This window comes from Lutzomyia longipalpis, chromosome 1, assembly GCF_024334085.1.
Source record: "Lutzomyia longipalpis isolate SR_M1_2022 chromosome 1, ASM2433408v1".
Lineage (NCBI taxonomy): Eukaryota > Metazoa > Arthropoda > Insecta > Diptera > Psychodidae > Lutzomyia > Lutzomyia longipalpis.
The window spans coordinates 43,043,070-43,064,052 of NC_074707.1; the positions used below are offsets into that span (position 1 = coordinate 43,043,070).

The 20,983-nt window shown below is 36.1% G+C and overlaps 1 protein-coding gene across 2 annotated transcripts; it reads left to right on the plus strand.

The window, feature by feature from the left end:
• The first annotated feature begins 1,123 nt into the window (after positions 1-1,123).
• Positions 1,124-5,839, plus strand: LOC129787486 (uncharacterized). 2 transcript variants are annotated; one of them, XM_055823096.1, is made up of 6 exons: positions 1,124-1,473; positions 4,059-4,175; positions 4,247-4,457; positions 4,518-4,768; positions 4,831-5,286; positions 5,647-5,839. In XM_055823096.1, the coding sequence occupies exons 1-6, from the start codon at positions 1,321-1,323 to the stop codon at positions 5,803-5,805; spliced, it is 1,347 nt and encodes a 448-aa protein (XP_055679071.1). In that variant the 5' UTR covers positions 1,124-1,320; the 3' UTR covers positions 5,806-5,839. The 2 variants fall into 2 exon arrangements, with proteins under 2 accessions (XP_055679071.1, XP_055679072.1); XM_055823097.1 differs by having other exon boundaries at positions 1,294-1,473; positions 4,852-5,286; positions 5,647-5,833.
• Positions 5,840-20,983: the final 15,144 nt, after the last annotated feature.

A 20,983-nucleotide genomic window follows, 5' to 3' on the forward strand; every position in this document is an offset into this window, starting at 1 on the left:
AATAAAAAAGCTTTCCTCAAAGTAACCCAAAAAGCTTTTCAATTTCATGTTGTTGTGATACAAATTCGGCAAGCAAAACTTTTTTTATCTGATTGCCAAAAGTCAATTTTATATCCACAGCGCTAAAATACCTTTCGTGCATTGTGTTTGGCCTAGAAAAACAGATGGATATTGTCAGAGAAATTGATCAATTTTTGCGAGGAAATCATCTGGATTTTCTTTTTTACAAAAATTTCTATTTATATGACAAATAAATTATAGAGAGAGAGCTTGGAAGTTTTTTTTGCGGAGAGTTTGAGACCTTTGACCTCTGAACTTCTTTCACCCACCCCCACAAAGTGGCAATCAACAAGCTGTTTTCTTGCCTTTCCAACGACCCCCAATCCCAACATACTTCCCAACTTGCTCCCCAACTTCCGCCAAAAAATCCGCCCTTGATCGATACAGCGAGTTCAATAAAATCAGCAGTAAACAAATTAGATGGATGTCTTGCAGAAAATTCAACCGACGCGTGCGAGGATGGTGGAATGCCTTTATGGGCAATTTGCAAATCACGCGAGATTGCAAGGAAGGCTGTAGAATTCGAGTAGAGACACTTGAGAGGTATTTTTTTTTCTTCTTTGAATTCTTTCCGTTTTCTCTTTGCCCTCTGCGCAATACAGAGAAGTTTAGCAAAAGAAAAAAAAGTGAATCTATCGCAAATTTTTCGTATTGAAATAATAAATTCAAAAATAGACTCTGTTTGGCCTCTGGTAAATTTTTATTTTTACCTTATGGGTTGATTTTGCAGCTTTTTTCTGCAGGGGTGGGTGCGAGAGCTAGTTTTGCGGGGGTGAAGTACACGAAAGCTCACATAAACGATTGATTTCCTGTGGTTGTGTCCCGATAGTTGGATGTGTTTGGTGTGTGTGGAAAAACGTGGTGAGAGCGGAAGCTCCTGTGTGCGCTCAATTGGCATCGATTGTGTTGTTTTTCGGGGTTGGGAGCGCGGGAAAAAAGTCTCTCTCGGAGGCATATTTTGTGTTCCTGTGCAGTAGTGACGAAGACATTGCGAATTTTCGCGTTTGGGAGAGCGCGAGAAGGTAAAAGCACAAATCCCTCAGTTCGTCCGTATTCTTCAGCACGAACAGTCACCTTTTCTCAAATGCGCGCGAAAGGATTCCCACTCTCAACCCCGTCCTGTGTGTGAGCGATTAATTGACTTGGCGCGAAACCCCCGCGAAAAGTTTGAATTTTCCGCATTCTCCGCAATCCCCAATTTGTGGCAATGCCTCACGTGAATGCGGCAAAGAATTTAATTGTGTGCTTCTAATCCAGAGGATGGGAACATTTGTACACGGATACGATCATCCAGTTTTGTGGTCTGAGGAGAAACGTCGTCTGGAGCAGAGGAAGATTGCCGATGAGAGTTTGCAGGTGGTGAAGCAACGGAAAGAACAGCAATTTAGGCAGAAGATTCAAGAGAAGGAGCAGGTAAACGCGCGGGAAATTCTTCCACGCGAAAAAAAATGAAGCCGAAAGCTCGCGGATTTCATTGATTTTCCATCCACATTTGCATTTCTGTGGTGGATTCCCCGACATGAGTTGGTGGAAAAATTAGGCACAAAGCGACAGAATTCTATTTTTAGGGAAAAGTCACACAAAATGACTTTCCCATTGGATTCAACCCCAATTCATTCCCTATTCACTATTCATTCCCCACCAGTTACGGGGATCACGCTTTACTTTTGCCGATATATAGCGCGCGAGTTGTAAAGAATTAATGAAGAAGATTTTTATTCCTTTTTGATGAATAAAAAAGTCTGTTGGTTCGAATTGTACTAAATTGTTTACAAAGTTTTAAAAATTTTTATTGACAAAATTGTTGGCACAGAAAGTTTATTTTATAAATTTTAACGAAATTAGAAGATTGATGAGAATTAACAGAAGAATTGTTGATACAGAATATGTAGTCTAAAAAACAGAATTAATTCAGGCAAATGGAGAGGTCTCTTAAAAGTTCCAATAACTTTTCATTGAAGAAAATATCTCAAAATAACTGATAAGGATATTTTTAATGGGGTAAAATGCTTGTAAAGTTAAGTTTTTTGCCTCTTGGTCGACTTAAAATTAATTTTGTACAAAATTAACTATTAGTTGGTATACCACAATCGTGGCATACCAAGTATTTTCCACGCTTTTCCCATAAATTAAATTTCTTTTTTTGATTTGAGGGGATTTAAGCTCAATATAATGCAAACCAACAATATTTAAAGCTTCAAGAACACAGCAATTTTTTCTTAAAATGAAAACATCTAAAACCAAACTTTAATGAGATTTTTATTAGAAACAATTCGCCCCAGTTATGTAATTTTAGTCTTAAATTACTACAATCTAAAATTATCAAAGTTTATTACTATTTATTTTTAGATTTTATGTAAAAATCGATTGAATAGTTTTGATTTACTGCCATAAATGTCAAGAATTTAAGCACCAGTTTGAGCTAAACCTGGTTTTCAATTTAAGCTCAATTTAAAACGAATTTTAAAGCATGAAATGCGAAAATATTTTCACCACAAAATGTACCTTGAAGCTAAAATATAATATTCATACATTCGGCAATTTGGATAAAAGCTTTTCTTTTTGCATATTTTCTCTTTGCTGCAAAAACTCGGGAGTCGGGACAGATCCCTTTACCTAGCTATATATGCTTATCCTTCCGCCACAACCAATTATTATTTGTCCAAGAGGAAGTGTAATTTGTTTTTCTGTCTCTGGCAATAAAAATTCACAAGTGTTGCACGCCAGGGAAGATAAAGTTTAGGCCAAGAAACTCATTTCCCTGACAAATGGATAAATAAAATATTTACCAGGCGCCTCCACGGAGAAAGCTCACAACTTCAACTCCAAGTCTCTCTCACACCATTTTGAGCTTCTTGACCCACGCAAAGTCATGCTACTCTGTGCCTTGCATACCCTCTTGCTAGTCTAAGGACATTCATGGTAAATATTTGCTTCTCTCAGGGTAAAATCCATAAATACAATCTGCGTAAATGTTGATAAAGTTCATAGAGCGATTGATGTGATGCGTTCAGCACGCATCGATTGTTTTCTGCACAGAATTCTTTCCACCCACTCACAGCCATCCTTCGTAGTTCTCACCCACTCTCCTTATAAGCTGTGTAGGACATCTCCCTACACCCCCCACCCGCGGCATAATCGAAAGCAAACAAAATCGTGTTTCATATTAAAATGATAGCATCTAAATCCCATAAATCCCAATGCCATCCACCGGAAGGGCGCAACTTGGCGAAATTTGAAGGCATTTCCACTGCAATGGAGTGGATTCTTTTTTTTTCGGGTGGGTGGACTCCCCTTGTGAATTTCAATGCCGGAGTGTGTAAACGTGTTGCGTGCTAAGGAGCATTTTTCGCCACACAACTTTTACCCATTTGCACTCAAGTGAGCTTCAATGCTCGCATTTTTCTTCTTCTTCCTTCGTGCAAAATGCTTTTCCCGCGAGGCATCTTTGGCTGCCCTTCTTTTTGAAGATTCTCAGAGCAAGATAGACGGAAGCGTCAATGTTTCCGCTAATAATTTTCCTGTGTCTTTCAATTAGCATTTTGTTTAATGAAAATCGCGCCCACGACTGCGTCACTTGCAAATTTATCCAACAACTTCACGCGATTGCCACGGAATTAATAAAGGGGTTGGTTTGTTGGGTGGTTTTACTTAAGGGGTGATGTTTTTTTTTTTTCTAAAAGAAGATGTCGTTTCTTAAAGAACTTGTTAATATCTAAAGGGGTTATTTCGGTTGTCTCGATTTGGAATTAAGTCTTTGATAAATTATTCAAAGAAAGAAATCAAATTAAATTATTTTCATTTAGGGAAATCTTGTGATTTATTTTCTAAAGAGCTTTTCTATGAAAAATTTATCTAGATTTTAGGAAAATTTCCTCAACCAAAATATTTCTCAGAATTTGTATATGAATCGATTAATTTAAAGAAGCTTTTGTACACTCAAAATTACTCTAAATAAAATAATTTTTACGAAATTTTCTTTGTTTCCTCCCCTTCAGTACAAACGAATGATAGAAAAACATTATCCGTGGGGTAAACCAGGTGGTGGTGCACCTAATGATAATATACGTATGACGAATATCACAAGAATGGGTCTCTTTCCTGAAGCCATAAATGTGAGTTTTTTTCATCATAATAATTTACAAGAAAAGTTTATTAATTAAATCTTTCATTGTGTGCTTCACAGACGGTACGCAATTATGTTCCTCCTCCACCTATGCCAAAAATTCGTGGAGGTGGTGGAGGAGCTCCTATACGAAGTAATTCTGGGAGGGTCATAACAACCTTCAGAGATGATCCCTCCATAACGTTTAAGGATCAAACGAGGAATATTGTGGATATTGAATTAAGGTACAAAACAACACCAAAAATGAAGAAAACTTACAAACAGGAATTAGGTAAAATATTTGAAAAAAAATTTATTAAATTTTTACATGAAATATGAAAAATCCTTTCAGATAAGATAGTTGCTGAGAAAGCACGTAGAAAGCAAGAGAATTGTGCTTGTGATAAGAATGGTGTAGATCCGTGGGGCAAGGCTGGTCCAGGAGGTGCTCCATGGCGTCCACCAAATGCAATTGGATGCTCATTTATGGAATCCATGGGGTGGACTGATACGAAACTCCTGCAGAAGATGGACTCGGAAACACATGCGGCCTACACGAATCCCAGTCTCAAAGTTCGAGCTTCCCCTCCGTCCACTGAAGAAGTAAATACAAATGGATCTTGAGGCCCGAATATAGTTCTATTCTTAGCATTAAATACACCAAGAAATTGGTGTTTCCATTCCAGGTGAAACACATCAAGGAAGAAGCCAGGAAACCCCATCCATCCTGCTGCCTTATGTGTAACTGTCTTTGTGTTAAGGACGGCAAAAATAGGCATCCACCACCACCACCTCCACCTCCACCGCCGCCCCTAAACAATCCGGTCCCAAGGCGTATTCGTCGTGAGTGCGACAAACTCACGCCAAAAGTCACGGAGACGAAGCCCAAGAATCCGAAGCAAAAGAAGAATGGCAAGGATACAAGGACTAGGTCTTATATGGTTTCTGGAGGAGTGGAATTGGTGCCACTTCTGGCCAAGAGAAGAGCTCAGGAGCGCTCAATTAGTCTATCGTCTACGGATGTTACCAAATACCGCGAAGCACGACAGTGGGAAAACTACAGTATCCAATATCTCAATGATCTTTGTCGGCAAATGGATAGAAAGCAAAAGGCCACCGAGGTAAAGAGATCCCTGGCAGGGACATTAATCCCTATGCTATGATATATGGGCCGTTCCTTCTTATGCTTCTTAAGGAAAAATTAACTATATATTTGTTTATTTTTGTTAGTTATATAGATAGGTAGGGTAGATTGATTCCTTAAGGGATGCTCTAAAACTTTTAATCATGTTAATAAGATCGTGGTTTTTATCTAGGCTTTAGGCTTTCTTTTCTCTTCCTATTTTTCGTTAATTTAAAATTTAAAATAATTCTTAAATGCAAAAGGGAAACGTTAATGATTTAAACAATTCAAAATTATTTTCTAAATGAATTTTCTTCATTAAATTTTCTACACCTTCTCACTGGAATGTTTCTTCCAGAAAAGCAAGAGAATGGACATGGAAACAAGTAGACAACACTATGAGACATGGAGCAGCTTCTGGGGTCGCCCAGGACACGGAGCACCGCGTGACATCAAGAACAAATTAAATTTAGACGATTTGCTTTACAAAGTACCCCTCCTAAATAAAGCAAATTAGTCCTAAAAGCAAGCGTTCATTTAGGATTATTTTTTAGTCCCGAATTCGTTACTTCTTTAGTTAGTCACGAAACAAAAAAAAGAAATTCTATTCATTGTTAAATAAAATAATTTGTTGCGTGTAACATTTACTGACTTACTACTTGAGATTAAGCGGATTAAATGATACATTGTTTCACTGTTTATTTGCGTCTTTTAATCCATCTGATTCGTCTTGATTTATTCGATTGGTAGGAGTGAAAAGCAATTTCCCCCAGGAAAGCCATGGAACTGATGAAGAGTCCACAAATGAGGAAGATGAAAATATCCACAAAGTAACTCATATCGAGGGTATAGGCAACGTACTCATTCGACGTTTCAGGAATAACGTTAGAAATATTCATACGATGGAGCAAGTCAACTTCCATCCTACGAAAAGCCTGCAAGAATCCTTAATTTTGGTAAATATTTCAATTCTCTTCGCGAAAACTCACCGGAAAATAGCCCATTTGCATAAAACGGAACAATATATCGTTGATTGTTTCCCTCAGAGGAGAGTGCTTTACAATTTTGAAGGCAATATGTATGGGAATAAGGCATTCACTTATTTCGTGGAATATATTCACTCCATCCTCCCACATTTCCTTATTCTTCAGATGCATCTCAATGGTACTGTGTAGCAGAGCATAACCCTGACTCATGTTTTTTGCCAGCATTGCCGAAATGATGACTGGACGTTCTGTCTCGATAATCTGATTGAGCACCCTTCCGCTGAAATTAAATTAATTTCTTCAACATATTCCCTTTAAAATAAATTTAAAAAGAATTCTTTTTACTTTGAAGTATTCACAATGTCCTTCAGAAATTTTATAACGTAGTTCTCAGCCCAGATTGTTATTCCAGAATCAATCAACTCACTAAGGGTGTCAATGTCAGTGTTGAAGGGCGGCTTTACGAGGTTGTGGTAGACAAATTCAGTAAAAAGGCCCCCCATGATGGTTGTGAAGATGAAAAGTGCCATCAGGAGGATTTTTTCGGACAATGTTTTCACGTAACAGTCGCATTTAGTCCGAAGAAAAATTCCAAGAGTATCCAGAATAACTCTCGTTCCATCAAGGCGTTTTGGTTCATTTACAGAGAGGATCACACACCACGCCAGCACAATCAAGAGGAGGATTATTGGACTGAGCTTTACAATTGGGATTGAGAGAACTTCGCTGAAAGTTAAATTTAATTTGTTAAAAATTGATTAATATTCAGAAGTTTTCTTTGATACTTTTACGCTACAAAGTTTTAATTAAAAAAAATGAGCAATGGGAACGCCTGGTTGTTGAAGGATTCATTATAATATAGACCGAAAAACATAATTGTAGCGATAAGCACAATTCTTTTTTAAATACTATGTGGAGGCGCCTGGTTGCTTAAAGATGTGTGCATTATAAAGCTAGCAGTGGAGACGCCTGGTCATTGAATACGTCTTCAGTTACCAAAAAAAATCTTTAAATATCCCAAATTGAATCATTTGTACCTTAAAACTTAATTATCATAAATAGAATCTTCAAAAGTATGATATTTTTGAGCGCTTCCTGAGCTCTTGTCCAACTTTATTACCCCCTGTAAAATTCGCCCCCACCTGTTTTAGAAGAAAGCTCTAAAAAAACTTTAAAATTAATTTAAAAAGAAAAACTCTTAAAATATCTGCAACACATAAAATAAATTAGATTTTCTCACCCAATTCCAATCAGCAGTGGTTTTCCAATTGAAGGAATAACAATTGAGATACAGTCAACTTCATGTGGTTGCAGCAACTCATAGTCAGTGCTATGCAACTCTGCATGGCTCGACATCAAAATCAAATCTGGCCGTTTGTGGAGTTGACTGTATGGATGGGACGTGAGAGATAAAATCAATGAATTTTGTTACTTAATCCACTTTTAAAGGAAATCTTTAACTCACAATACATTGTTATTGAGACTATCGACAAATTGAATGGCATTTGAGGTATTTTCCGAAACATTGTGGATTTCACTGATGCTGTAATCGAGCTTTACATTGAGCTTTCTTGCTATGCTGTCGGCCAGGAAGCCATCCCTACCACCGAATTCCACACCTGGATAGACATTCTGAAGGTATTTAGGAATTTTAATCATTTTGGGACGTTTCTGGTAGCCAAATACCCCAAGTGTTTTCCCATAGAGATTTCGTGTTTTGGGAAAGAAGATGCGTTCGTGAAAATTTGATGGTGGTGTAAAATTGCTGCTACTTGAGGAAAAGACAAGAATGCTGTACATGTTGTGAAAATTGTTGGATGTCCAAATTTCAATTGAGCTCTTCCAGAAGACAAGGACAGCGTTGCATACTCGATATATCTTGAGTACCTTCATTGTCTCTTCAATCTCCGATAAATTCTGTGGGATGTCCGCTAAAGAAATGAAGATTGTGTGGGAGGCTTTTCTCTTGATTCTCCTTGCCAAATAAATTTCCTTTCAAGAGACCAATTTTATGCATAATTTCATCGCTTGAATTATTTTCATAATAAACACCCACACGGCTTACCTTTAAATTTTGCAAGAATACCAAATTCAATGTACTCGATCGAACAAGCCCTGAAATACTTAGCTTCTCCACTGATTGATCTATATTGAAGTACATCCATGGGAGGCTATTGCCCAGAGATGTGTTAATGATGTCGGAGACAATATCTCTGCTGGTGTTTCCGCCGTAGACGATGGAATTTCTATACTCGTGTTTTGGGCAGGAATTAATGAGAATTTGTAGAAGAAGGCAGAGATTCTTAAGAGCCTGAGACGGAGTGCACTGAATTACATTCATCACGACTATCATTCTTGCATTGCTATCACACGCTTTCTTTATACCCACCGCGCCGAAGGTTCCTGTGAAAGAAAATTACAATTCATTTGAAGCTGGGTGGAGCCGCGTGGAGTCCACTTAATCGGTCGTGCACTCCAATTTGGGGATTTATGGATTCAACACCACACGGATTTGATGACACTTTGATGACTTTCTTCCATTTGTCCACCTGACAAATGACCCAAGATTGTACACGCTTTATACGAAGAACCAAAAGCATGAGGTATCGATTTCAATGCTATATAATATGCTATTGATTCACAAATGAAGTGTCTAATGTTGGGTGTTGAAGTGACTCGCGGCACGGCGAAGAATGACTCCTTTATGGTCATTTGGGTGGAATATTTAATGCACTCCGCTTGAGCGGAGAAAATGCTATTCTTTTACACAAAATTTATACCATGAAATTGAAAAATAGAGAGGTTTGCATTTGCATAAGAAGATGAGCAGGTCTCTTTAATTTTCTAAAGGAAAAGAAAGTCTTTCTTGGTGATGATGTCCACACGAAGAAATGAATTGAGGAGTCTATAATGTTCCAAATAACACCAACAATTAATTAAATGTCGCTGAAAAGATTAATTTGGCAAATGAAATGGATGTCATTTAATTCGAATACCATTTAAAGAAAATTAAATTCTTGGGAATTGGAAAGTTTGATGGAATTTTCTATGGAATAAAGTTTTTTTTGATTCATTTAAAAGATTTAGAACTTTCTGGAAATTCTAGAATTTTTTAAATATTCTTTTAATAGTTGTGAAAAATTTATTAAAATTAGTTTTGAATATTTTCTTTAAATAATTAAGGAACTTTTTCTACAATTTGTCATTTACTGATTAATCATTTCGGAATAATTTAAAAATCTTTGTTAAAATTTTAAAATAATCCTAAAAAAAATGTTTATTAAAAATAAGAATGAAAATCGTTTTATGTAAACTAATTTTTTTCTTGCAATTTTTCTTTTATAAATTAGGGAACTTTTCATTCAATTTAAGTCATTTTCTAATAGTCATTTTAGTAAAATATCAGATAGAACTTTGAAATAATCATAAAAAATATTACTGAAAAATATATGTAGAATAGTTTATTTAATTGGTAAAGAGGTTGATGGTACATGAGGTGATTTTTCTTTCGTCACAATTTTTCACGGCTTATCTTTTCACTTGTCGTCTACTCTCTCTGATGTTCGCACACACTCTACTTTGATTTTGATTTCAAATTCTAATATTCCCACATTCGGCCATCCTACACTAATCATCCGTCCTCGGATGATCCCATCACAGTCCAGTTCCGTCGCCAAGTCGTCATCGTTGTAGCTCAATCCGTCTTTGCATCACTTCGTCTTGATTTTACTATTGACCTCCCGATAGTCGAAATACAACAGACGTGGACCACTGCTATTCTCCGGCACCTCCTTCAAGATTTCTTCAAAGACTTTCAACTCAACAATCTCAATTTTTCTCCTGCTCATCTCAACAGCAACTTCCAATTTCCCATGATCACTCACAACTTCCATGGCGTTCGTCTTCTCATTGATCTTTCCATCATCAGATTGATCCTCGTTCGTCTTTTCATCCTGCTCCTCGTTCATCACATTCTCCTCTGAACTCATCACAGGGCTTGCAATCTCTTGGATTTCCACTTTTTCAGACTTCTCAACAACTTCTTCAAATGCATCCACAAGAGATTCATCTCCAACTTCCGCAAGTTGCTCATCATTTTCACCAACTTCTTCTGGGGCTTCATCATCATCAAATTCTTCAAATTCCTCATCATCTTTCTCAAAATCATCATCTTTAGATTCAACAAACTCTTCAGCTGCTTCTTTATCGCCAGATTCACCATCTTCACAATTCTTTTGAATCTCCATAACGATATCATCTACTACTTCACATACCTCATCGTCTGATTCCTCTTCATCATCATCGTCTACCTCAGAACTTTCGTCTTCATCCTCAGAATCATCTTCATCTTCATCGTCGGATTCATCTTCATCGTCGGATTCATCTTCATCCTCGGATTCATCATTAAACACTGCACTGCTCCTCTCGCGAATAAACTCCTCAACAAGTCCTTTCTTCAATGCTCTCCAGTTGGTTAGACCTCTCGTGCAACTCAAGAACATCCTCGCCGTACTCTTCATCAACTTCCGGCAATACACAAATTTCTGGATCTCATCCCATCGCTGCTTCTTTGCCAAGTTCTCGAACTTCTGTAGCCACTCACCGAAATTCTCATGGCGTTCACCCGTGAAGGTTCCTAATTTCTTCTCAATGTCACAAAATTCTCGCATCTCTCGTCTCAGCGTCTCAAAGGTCCTGAGCTGGTGAAATTCTTCCTTCGGCGTCTCGGCGTCTATCGTCTCAGCGTCTCAATCTTCCAGAAGAATCTCCGTCGTGCGCTCATTCACTTTTCCCACTTCACAGCACCTTTATCTACCACTCAGAGCCTCTATCCCGGTTGAGCCCCCAAAATTGTAGAATAGTTTATTTAATTGGTAAAGAGGTTGATGGTACATGAGGTGATTTTTCTTTCGTCACAATTTTTCACGGCTTATCTTTTCACTTGTCGTCTACTCTCTCTGATGTTCGCACACACTCTACTTTGATTTTGATTTCAAATTCTAATATTCCCACATATATTTTATCGAATTCTGAATAAGAATTAAAGAATACTGAACAAAGCATATTCTCATAATTCTACCAACGTTCTATACCTTTCAGTTCTTTGCCCCTTAGCTAGAAAAAAATAAACAATCACCCAAAAAATCAAAAATCATCATGTGATGTAATTAAAAGTTAATGAAACTGCCCTAAAATTAAGATTAAATAAAATCATTGTCCCGTGGAAAGCGGAGGAGCAAGAATGCGTGTTATGCTGAATCTGCATATCATGGTCCACGCATCGTTGCTGGGAAAAAAGCCTCAGCTGGGCGTTCCGTATAAGCAGATGACTCCGCCAAATCACAGGCTGGTGGAGATGAATACAAAAGCATACCATACCCCATTCGGTATAATTGCTCATCTTAACACATACGGATTTAAGCGATGCGTTTTTGGCCGCCGAAAGCTCATCACGGCGCGTTCCCATCCGGCGTACGCAGCTTCTCATTTTTTTTTTGCCTACACATACCCCTTTTATGCGCCGCCGCTGGAGATCCACCCAGATGACGCCGGATGGTGGATCTCACGGAGATTTTTCGATTAATAGAGTTTTATGAATGAAGTGCTCTGTTTGACGATCAACATACACCGATAATCTGGGCATCAGTGTGGAGATTAGTGACTTGGTTTGAGCTCCGTTTTTTGTTCATCCCGAAAATTCGGAGTGGAGAAAGTTTTTTCCTTCTTTTTTTACATGATTGAAATACTTGAAATTCCCTCTCTCAGGCCACACAGAGGTGTGTTTTGTCTTACATCTCTCCGCGATCCTCTCTGCCCCACCTCCAGATTCAAGTATATCGAATTACAAGAAAAAATAATCAATTTTATTGCTCAAAGATTATTCCTTATTAATTTCAAACGTTTTTTCCCCACAAACATCGTCGTGTTAACGAGCTCAAACAGAGAGTTGTTGATCGTTAAACTCAAATGCAAAGCACCGAACCTCCGTCGACCCGGGAGGAGACTTGAATGCCACAGGTATGGGAATTAAAACAAATCAAAACAGAAGCTCATGCCCGATTCACTTGAATACCTCAAACAATATTGCTCACGATTTAATTGCACATGCATAAAAAATTACTTTACACGCTTTTTGTCTCGTTGAAAGTGAAAAGAAAACGCGAAGGTAATTAGCGACTCGCGAGATAAATCCCATACAAGTTTTTTTTCTCCTTTTTATTTGATTACCTAGAAATTAAAATTATCATCTCTGAAAATTAGTGAGTGTAATACATGAAGATTGGCAGACACGGATTTTCATGGAAATGTAATATTTACAGCATGTCATTTGTCGTACATTTAATTATTTTAATTTTATATTTTTAAACGTTTGGTGTGAAAAATAATTTTATTTTAATTTTGTTTTCCAGTTAAAAATTCCACTTCAGAGGTGAAATAGACTGATTTGAAAAAATTTTCGTGTAAAAGCTCTCTGTGCTTGTAATAATCTACCTATACATACACTTTAGAGCTGGTTTTTGGGGTAATTTTTACGCCTGTAGATGATGTTGAAGACGGGAAAAAATCGAAAAGGAAGGTATGTACTTCTTTTATGCTACATAGCCTTCCTTTTCTTTACTGCTTTTCCGAGTTTTTCCCCGTCTTTGATGATTGGTGGTGTCTTTCATAAAATTTTCTGATTTTTGATAATGAATAAGAAATTAATAAATAAAAATTACTTCCATGATAATAATTTTATTTTAAAGAATTTTGTATATTTCAGAGAAATTTGAAAATGATCATGAAAAATTGACCTAAATAGAACAAGTTGCTGAAGTCTTCATCAAATTGCATGGTAATTGTGGGGAATCATATTTAATGGCAGAGTATTAGCTGAATTTGCCAAAATTAGTACAATGAAATATGAGTGAAATCAAATGGAGAGTCTAAGCCTAAAAATAAGTGATAATTTTCGCTTGTTTAAAGTGAATCCCATTAAGATGGACGCATTTTATGTCTCTCTCATGTGGCTGAATATTCCTTCTGCCTTGATGAAGACTTTTTGACCAAATATTATATCAAAAACTTTCCCCTTTACTGTGTGAGTATGTTTTCTCAAAATAAAACTTTATCGAACCACTGCGCGAGAAGTATTTAGCAAATAGGCCCATTGAGGCTTAAAATTGTCACCGAATATTTGCATCTCACAACTTTAATTGTCCATAAAACATATTACGACCCATAAAAAGAGCATCAGTCAGTCTCGATGTCGCCGGAAGGCACAGTGAGATCCGAAAAAAATATGCCCCATCGAGATTGTCTCACCAAGTGAGGTGAGATGAAATTATAGTGATTTTGGAATATAATTGATTGTTCCCCATAATCAAGGAATTGTCTTAAAATCAATTTAACCGATTGATAAATAAATTACCAGATTTTTTTTTGCCATCACACCGGTGTGGTTCCTCCTCATGCGACACCCAGCAGAGATCCACCAAAGTTGAGTAGAAAAAAAAAAGAGAAGCGAAATGAATACATAATTTTTGTGATTGCACGTTCGATGGCTCAATAAATTCTCGCAATTTAATATACCATCGAAAATGGCAGAGAGATGCCTTCCGCCAGCGAAGAAAGTGTCGTATGGCACTCTTTGGCACATCATCTTCGGATGACACAGCTTCGCAGTGTTGGGGAAGGAAGATATGCTGTGTAGTGAAAAATGCGCGAATTATTTGAAAACTTTCTCACCATGCCCAACCTTTTTTGCATATAACACCAAAGCAAAAGAAATATATTGAAACCAAGAGCGGACGATGCGGAGGAAACTTAACAAAAAAGACAACCACTAAAAATCTCATATATGCCTGTAAACAAATAACATAAACTGTGGAATGTGTGAAGTTTGCTAATTCGATAATTACACGTACGATGCTCAGTGAGATTTCTTTCTTTGGATTTTTTATTCCTTTCAGGGTAGTGTCTGCAGATTGATTGGCAGGGAGATGTCATTGTTATAACTTATTTAATTCAATCAAATGGAGAGTTTTTTTTCTACTTCGCTGTAAAAGCTTCTTGTAGTGTGTGGGTCTCTTTTGTTAGAGCACAAGTGAGTAGCACTTGAAGAAAAAGAACGCCTTTGGGTATTTTTTTTAAATTCGATTTGATATAATATGTATGTATGTATAAGGCTAAAATAGCCTAAGGGAGCTCCGGATGCTTCCTGTCGAGGGGTGAATTACTAAATAAGATTTTCAGAGTGAAACCAAAAGCACAACGTCAAGTATTTGAGAAGAAGATTAAGAATTAATTTCACTTGAAGAGTTTTTATTTATTTTGCAAAAATTAGTAAAACTTTCCAAGCGATATATAGTTGTACCTACTTTTTTGTTAAAAGCTCAGGTAGAAGCTTTTAATATTTTCATTGGGTTTTTTCTCTAATGAACATGTTTCTTTAATCATAGAATAATTTTATTCAAGACAATTGTCCTAAAATATAAAATAATAGTTTTGATAAGAAATTATTTTCAAAAAAAAAAAAAAACGAAAATATCAACTTTTAATTATTATTTGATCATTAAGTGATAATTAAAAATTATTATTTTTTGATTAAAATTTTACTGAAAAATCTCTTTTTAAAAATATTCTCCACTTTTGCCCTTAAGTGGAACATCCTCCTTTGCATAAATCAAATAAGTAGCATAAGTATTTTTTCATTTTATGCAACGAATTATCAGGAAAAAAATCTTGAAAACTCCCACGTCGTTTACAGAAACATTGTATTAAAAAAACATTGTAATACGGGAACTCAATTTAATTAATTTAATTTCTCTTCGATGCTCCTTCAACGCCAAGACATTGCTGTCTTGTTGAAAGCATTAAAAAAAGACATGGTACATGAATATTTTCGTTAAAGAACATGCGTGTAAAGATTTGTAAACAAGCATTTTTCGTAAATACCAAACTTGCTTGTATTTTCGTGAAATTAAAACCACAAAATTCCTCAACATCCACTCTTGTTGTGTTGCGCATATTGCATTGTTGCGAGTGCAATGCTTTTGCGCACAATGACCACTTGAACTTGGCATGCAATCAATCATTTTACTTTTGCACACGAAATGACTGCCCCTTGGATGTTTCTTGGAGGTGCAAGAAACTTTGCCTCATTTTTAACTAAAAACAGCCACACCATCAATTCAGCCGGCAATCAGCGAGAGTGCGAGGATGATCAAATCGATATTGCGGTGCGTGAAAGCATTTAAATCACACACATTTAACGATCTACCCACAAATCATGCGGTTTCATCCGCATCTTCCCCGCACCGTTGGCTGTATTTGGCGATTGGGCCTTAAAAGTCTCCGACGCCGCCGATGAACTTGGTGGTGACGGCACTTGATTGCCAATTCCATGAGAAAAACCACAAAGCTACAGATGTGGAGACCAAACATAAATTCCAAGAGCTTCCAAATGCCGCTCAATGTGATGATGCACTGACTTGATGGATTGGCGGAGATTGTGGCTTTCTCGGTGATATGCATCTGAAAGAGTGACCATTCCTTGAGCTTTTCCTCAACACCCGACACTGAGAGTTGTCGATAAAATGATCTGATGCCTTCAATGAATCTCGACGTTGAGAGAACGCTCTGTGTTGAGAAGACATTCACTGTGCGCAAAGTTGATTAGTATAAAGAAATTGAATTGATTTTGAATGCTTTTTTGTGGATGTTTTAAATACAGTGGTGCTGTAAATTACGCAATTTTTGATTTTTTTTCTTTAATTTGAGATTTTTCCGAGAAGCTGTAAATTTGAAATTTTAAGTTAACTTATAGGTTCAGTTAAAAGCGCAGAAAAATTGAAAAATCTACGTAATGCACAGCACCACTGTACTTCATATACTTACAGAAATGTTCACTGAGAATGTAGAAAGTAGGATCTCCTAGCAGAGGATTCTTCATCTCCTTCACAAGGTACCATGCAGCATCCTCCAGAAGGATATAAGCACAAGACGTGTTTCGAGTATGGATCATCATAATGAGATCCTTGTACGTTACTCCAGAAAGTTTCCTCTCAAAATCATCCAACGTTGCATTTTCATTTAAAAATCTCTGTTCTGATGATAGCAAATAATTCCTAATATCATGTTCAGTCACAAGATTCAATTTAGACTGCCAAACATCAGAGAAAGTGCTGTACTTCTTCACAGGTTTAATTTGTGTCAGATGGTAGATTATCTGGGATGAAAGAATTAGAAGAATTGCTTGCCGAAGAGCTGTGAAGGATATACAGAATATTTTCCGGGATAGAAGTGGTTTGTTCTTGAATTTTCTATCTGTTCTGAACGTTGCAGCGTAGAAAAGATACCAGAAAACAGTTGCAGATCCAATAATTGTTGCAGAAAAACAGAAATTGCTAAGTACGCTACGAAGCATTGCTGTAAGAAAATCGCCCTAGAATTGTATGAAATTGTTAATTTAAGATTTATTTACGTATTTTCTTTAATAAAATTACTAAGTGGTTTGGTGATTCCATAGGAACAAGAAGGCAGAGCTTAAGAGATGTTCTGGAGAATAAAAAAACTTAATCAAATAAATTTCTTCTAAATCAAATTAATAATAAATTGCATTGAATTTTAATCGAATTTAATTGAACACTTTACCTTGGATAGAGAGGCACGTAAAATATGGGTAGTTTTGAAAATGGTCTTACTTCCAGACTCAGATCATGTGGAATTATTTGACTTTCCTCGGGCACATCATAAAGATTAATTATCTTGGTGAAATTTCCTTGAATTACTGGTTGGGGGATTATTTGATAAATCACTCTTATTTTCAAATATTCCTCCAGGGCTTCAACAAGCTCTCCAACATTATTTCTCAGAATTATTTTATTATCCACAACAGAAAACTCATTTTCATTGGGCATTGATGTTCTAATAAAAATTCTATCTGTAGGTCTATAGTTTTTCATCGGGAAAATTATATGTGTTTTGCACGTATCGAATGGTTCTTTCCATTTAAATTTTCTCTGCTTAGCACTATAAGAGAAGATTCTACTGGAATTTTTCACAAACATTGCGTTCATTTTGAACATGGATTGATAGTTGAAGATTTTAAATGTTTCATTGAGAATTTCTTCGGAGAATTCTTCAATGATCAGAATATTCCTCAAATGCGTCCAATTCCAATTATCATACCCATGATGATAGAAGAGTTCCCAAATATCATCGAGAGATTTCAATAGGATAATTTGGAGGATATTAACTGAATATTCCGGTGGCTGATTGAATGTGAGGGAAACAACACGAACTTCCCGCGCAAAAGCTTCCTTGAAGACTTCATCCGTGATATCTGTGCGATATTCATCAACCACAATTACTCTGATTGTGGTACGAAAGTAAGAATTGTGACAACTGTCGAGGAGTTCACTAAAATTTTCAGCAAATACTGCAACAATAGCGAGAATCCCCGAGAGATTCATATCGGTGTATATCCACCAGCAAAAAAAAAATTACTAAATTTCACAAATTTGTCGCAAAGACTTCTAAAGTGCGCGGGTGGAATTTGCCAGCAATATATATGGTGTTGAATAATTGAGCAATTAGTCGCGCAAAGAGTGAGATTTTAATCCATTATGCACGATAATTGATGGGGGGACCATCTAATGCACACGCCGATATAATTGACCAACATATTCAGTTAACTTTTGTCGTACGCACGGTGCGGTTGAAAGCCATTGTTTTAGGCACGCAACATAATACCTACATATAAATTCTTTTCCCACGGAGAATGTGAAGCTCGAGGGCGGAAATGTTCCCGAAACTTTCCCATAGAGGCATATAGTTTTATGAAATTTTTATAATTTGAGTTTAATCATTTTGGGAATTTCACAAATTTTAATTGATAATTAATTTATGTTTTTATTGTTTTTTTTTTAAGTTTATATTGTTGAGTGATTTTTTTTTAATAAGTTGAATTAATATATATTAGTTGGTGTTCCACTTCGTGGCCAACACCAAGTATTTACAGAATTATACTCTTTTTAAATTCTATGAAATTAAAAGTTGTGATGCATTCATTTAACAAAATTGGTAGTTAAAGAAATTAGTAAAAGCTTTAATCGGTTTAGAATGTTCTAGAATTCAAAAGTTCTTATTTTTTTAACGACTGAAAAGAACATTTTTGTTATTTTTTTGTTTTATTATAGTGCTGTTTAAGTCTTCACTAAAAATAATTAAGGATTATTTTGAACTACTTCGCCGACCTTTAACTGACATTCTGGAAGAATTATAGTATTCTTCATATTTTCTCTATCTGATCGCTATGAATTGAAAGAATATATCTGGATAGCTTCTCAATTTTTCATGATCACAAAAGGATCATCTAAAAAAAAATTAAATTTGTAAAAACGTAGAGCGAAAATAAAAACAAAATTGTAATTTAAATTCCACTCTCTAAATAAGTTTTAATTTTTAAAAGATTAGAACAATAAAGATTAAACTCAGAAAGATTGTACCATCATAGAAATTCTAAAAGAATTATTTCAACTGTAATTTTCATTTTCTTTCCCAAAGAATCATTCAACATAAATTTCTCTGCCTTAAGGTGCTAAGAGAAAAGATTTTTTTATTTTATTCTTTTTGCTGCATTCTTTGAGAAATGAAAAATCATGTCATAACGGTAAAAAAGGTGGAGGTAGAAACGCGAGCATTTGTGGGTAAACAATTATTATAATCTCTTCTATATTTCGTGCGTCTTTTATTTACATCTTCAAGTGGGATGTCAATATTTTCCATCTGACTGTGAGAAGGTGTCTGAAAAAAAAAAACGTGAGAAGCTTTGATATTGCCAGCATCATTTTAATGCGGGCTCTATTAATCTCTTTAAATAGGTAGACCTATGTAGAAAAAAATGAATCCCCCTAAATGGTTTGGAGACAGAGTAGGTATATTAAAAGATCATCACCCAAATGGTCATTGTTGTGCAGAAGTTTTGGTGATGCGTCTCCCCCCAAAAAGACGTCTGATTTATTTCTCATCATTTATAAGTTTATTCGCGCGTGAAAGTGATCGTAAATCGTAAATTAATCTATGGAAAAATATCATATTTGATGCTCTTGGAGCTCATCGCATGGGGACACCTACACACGCTAAAAGCCACAAACTGCTTGACCTCTCGAACTCCTCTCTGCGCCTCGTGTCGGCCATCGACTTCCTCTGTGATGCCCAAATGCAAGATGTGGGTGGAGTGGTTGGTAATAAATTCAGGAGGCTCCATTTATTAAACTCTGGAATCTTGCGCAAGCTATTGATATTTACGAAAAGTTCAAGCACGTGTCAGTAGCTACCTTTATCGTGAAAAATCTTTTGCCAATATTTGCAATCTGACTGAGAGCTTTCTTTTTGGATATTTTTTTTGTATAATGGTATTTTTTTCACAGATTTATGGACTTCTTTTTGCACATATATTTGCACTTTTTTTGCACATCTTTTGGCACGTCTTTGTTGCATATTTTGGCACATATATAATTTCAGGGTGCATAGTGGCAATTATTTGCAAAATATGTGCAAATTTTAAGAATGACCTATTAGCTTTATTTTTAAGCTGTTAAATTTTAAATTTTTCCCATGAAGAGGCCTAAAGAAAAGGTACTAAATTATGTCACATTTCTCTTCAGATGAGTATAGGTAACGCCATAAATATATTAATGCTGTGTTAAATAATAAGAAAAAAAAATAATAGAGAGATTGTAACATATTTTAATATGCGCATAATTCATGTACAAATTATTATATATATTTGTGAATTATTTGAAAGAAAATGTTGATTATTTTTTGAAGAAATATGCAAAATAAATTTTTAATTATTTATTACCACGACAATGCTCACCCTTGTCTTTGGTAATCTCACACGGTTACCTTTTACGGTGCAAAATTGTAAATTCTTTCGTGCTAAGTACGTACACTGCGGTGTGCAACATAACTCCACGATATTGTAATTCCTTCTCAAACATTTTCACAACATATATTGATAGAAGAGAGTGACAAAGAAATTTCACATTCCCACCTACGTTATTCTTTTGATCATTTTGCAAAAATAAGATTTACAGACAATCTAAAAATCTGCACCAATCTGCGCGCGATGCGTCACGATAGGAATTATGTACATACAAAGCTTTCTTCGGGAATGGCAAATTCATCATAACAAATCAAGAATGGCATCTAACACACAATTTTCTCAAAATTTTCCCCCCGAGCATTTGGGGCAATAAAATAAGAGTGGAGTACGGAGAATTTAATGACGCCTCACTCAATTTGACTTCTATTGCGCAAATATTATTATGCAAGCTTCCCAGCACTTAATCATGCGTTACCATTCAGATTGGCCGATGCAATTTTCTCCGCGTGGTGGTGTGCAATTTTCAATTGAAAGCAGCGTCCAATTTCTTTATATGGGTTCTCTTTGGGTTTTCTTGTGTGCATGAAGAAGTGTTGCTCGCGATGTGTTTTCGCGAAAGGTCAAAATCCTGTGGGAGATTTTTGAAGCATTTTCAATTCCCTCACATTAGATTGCTTTCTCAGAATGATCGCAGATAGATTGACCCCGTGAACCCGCAAAGGGGAATGATATTTTGAAATTTTTTGGGTGGCACAAACACACCTTCTTCAGAAGATGAGATGTGGTACACAGAGAGTCACCTCTAAACTAGCCACGAAGTGGCTGTGCAAGAAGTT

Excerpts from the sequence above, each read along its gene's own strand:
- LOC129787486 (XM_055823096.1), top strand. The coding sequence starts at position 1,321 with ATGGGAACATTTGTACACGGATACGATCATCCAGTTTTGTGGTCTGAG. Across the intron at positions 4,176-4,246 it reads TCTTTCCTGAAGCCATAAAT|ACGGTACGCAATTATGTTCC; the intron begins GTGAGTTTTTTT and ends TGTGCTTCACAG. Across the intron at positions 4,458-4,517 it reads AACTTACAAACAGGAATTAG|ATAAGATAGTTGCTGAGAAA; the intron begins GTAAAATATTTG and ends AAATCCTTTCAG.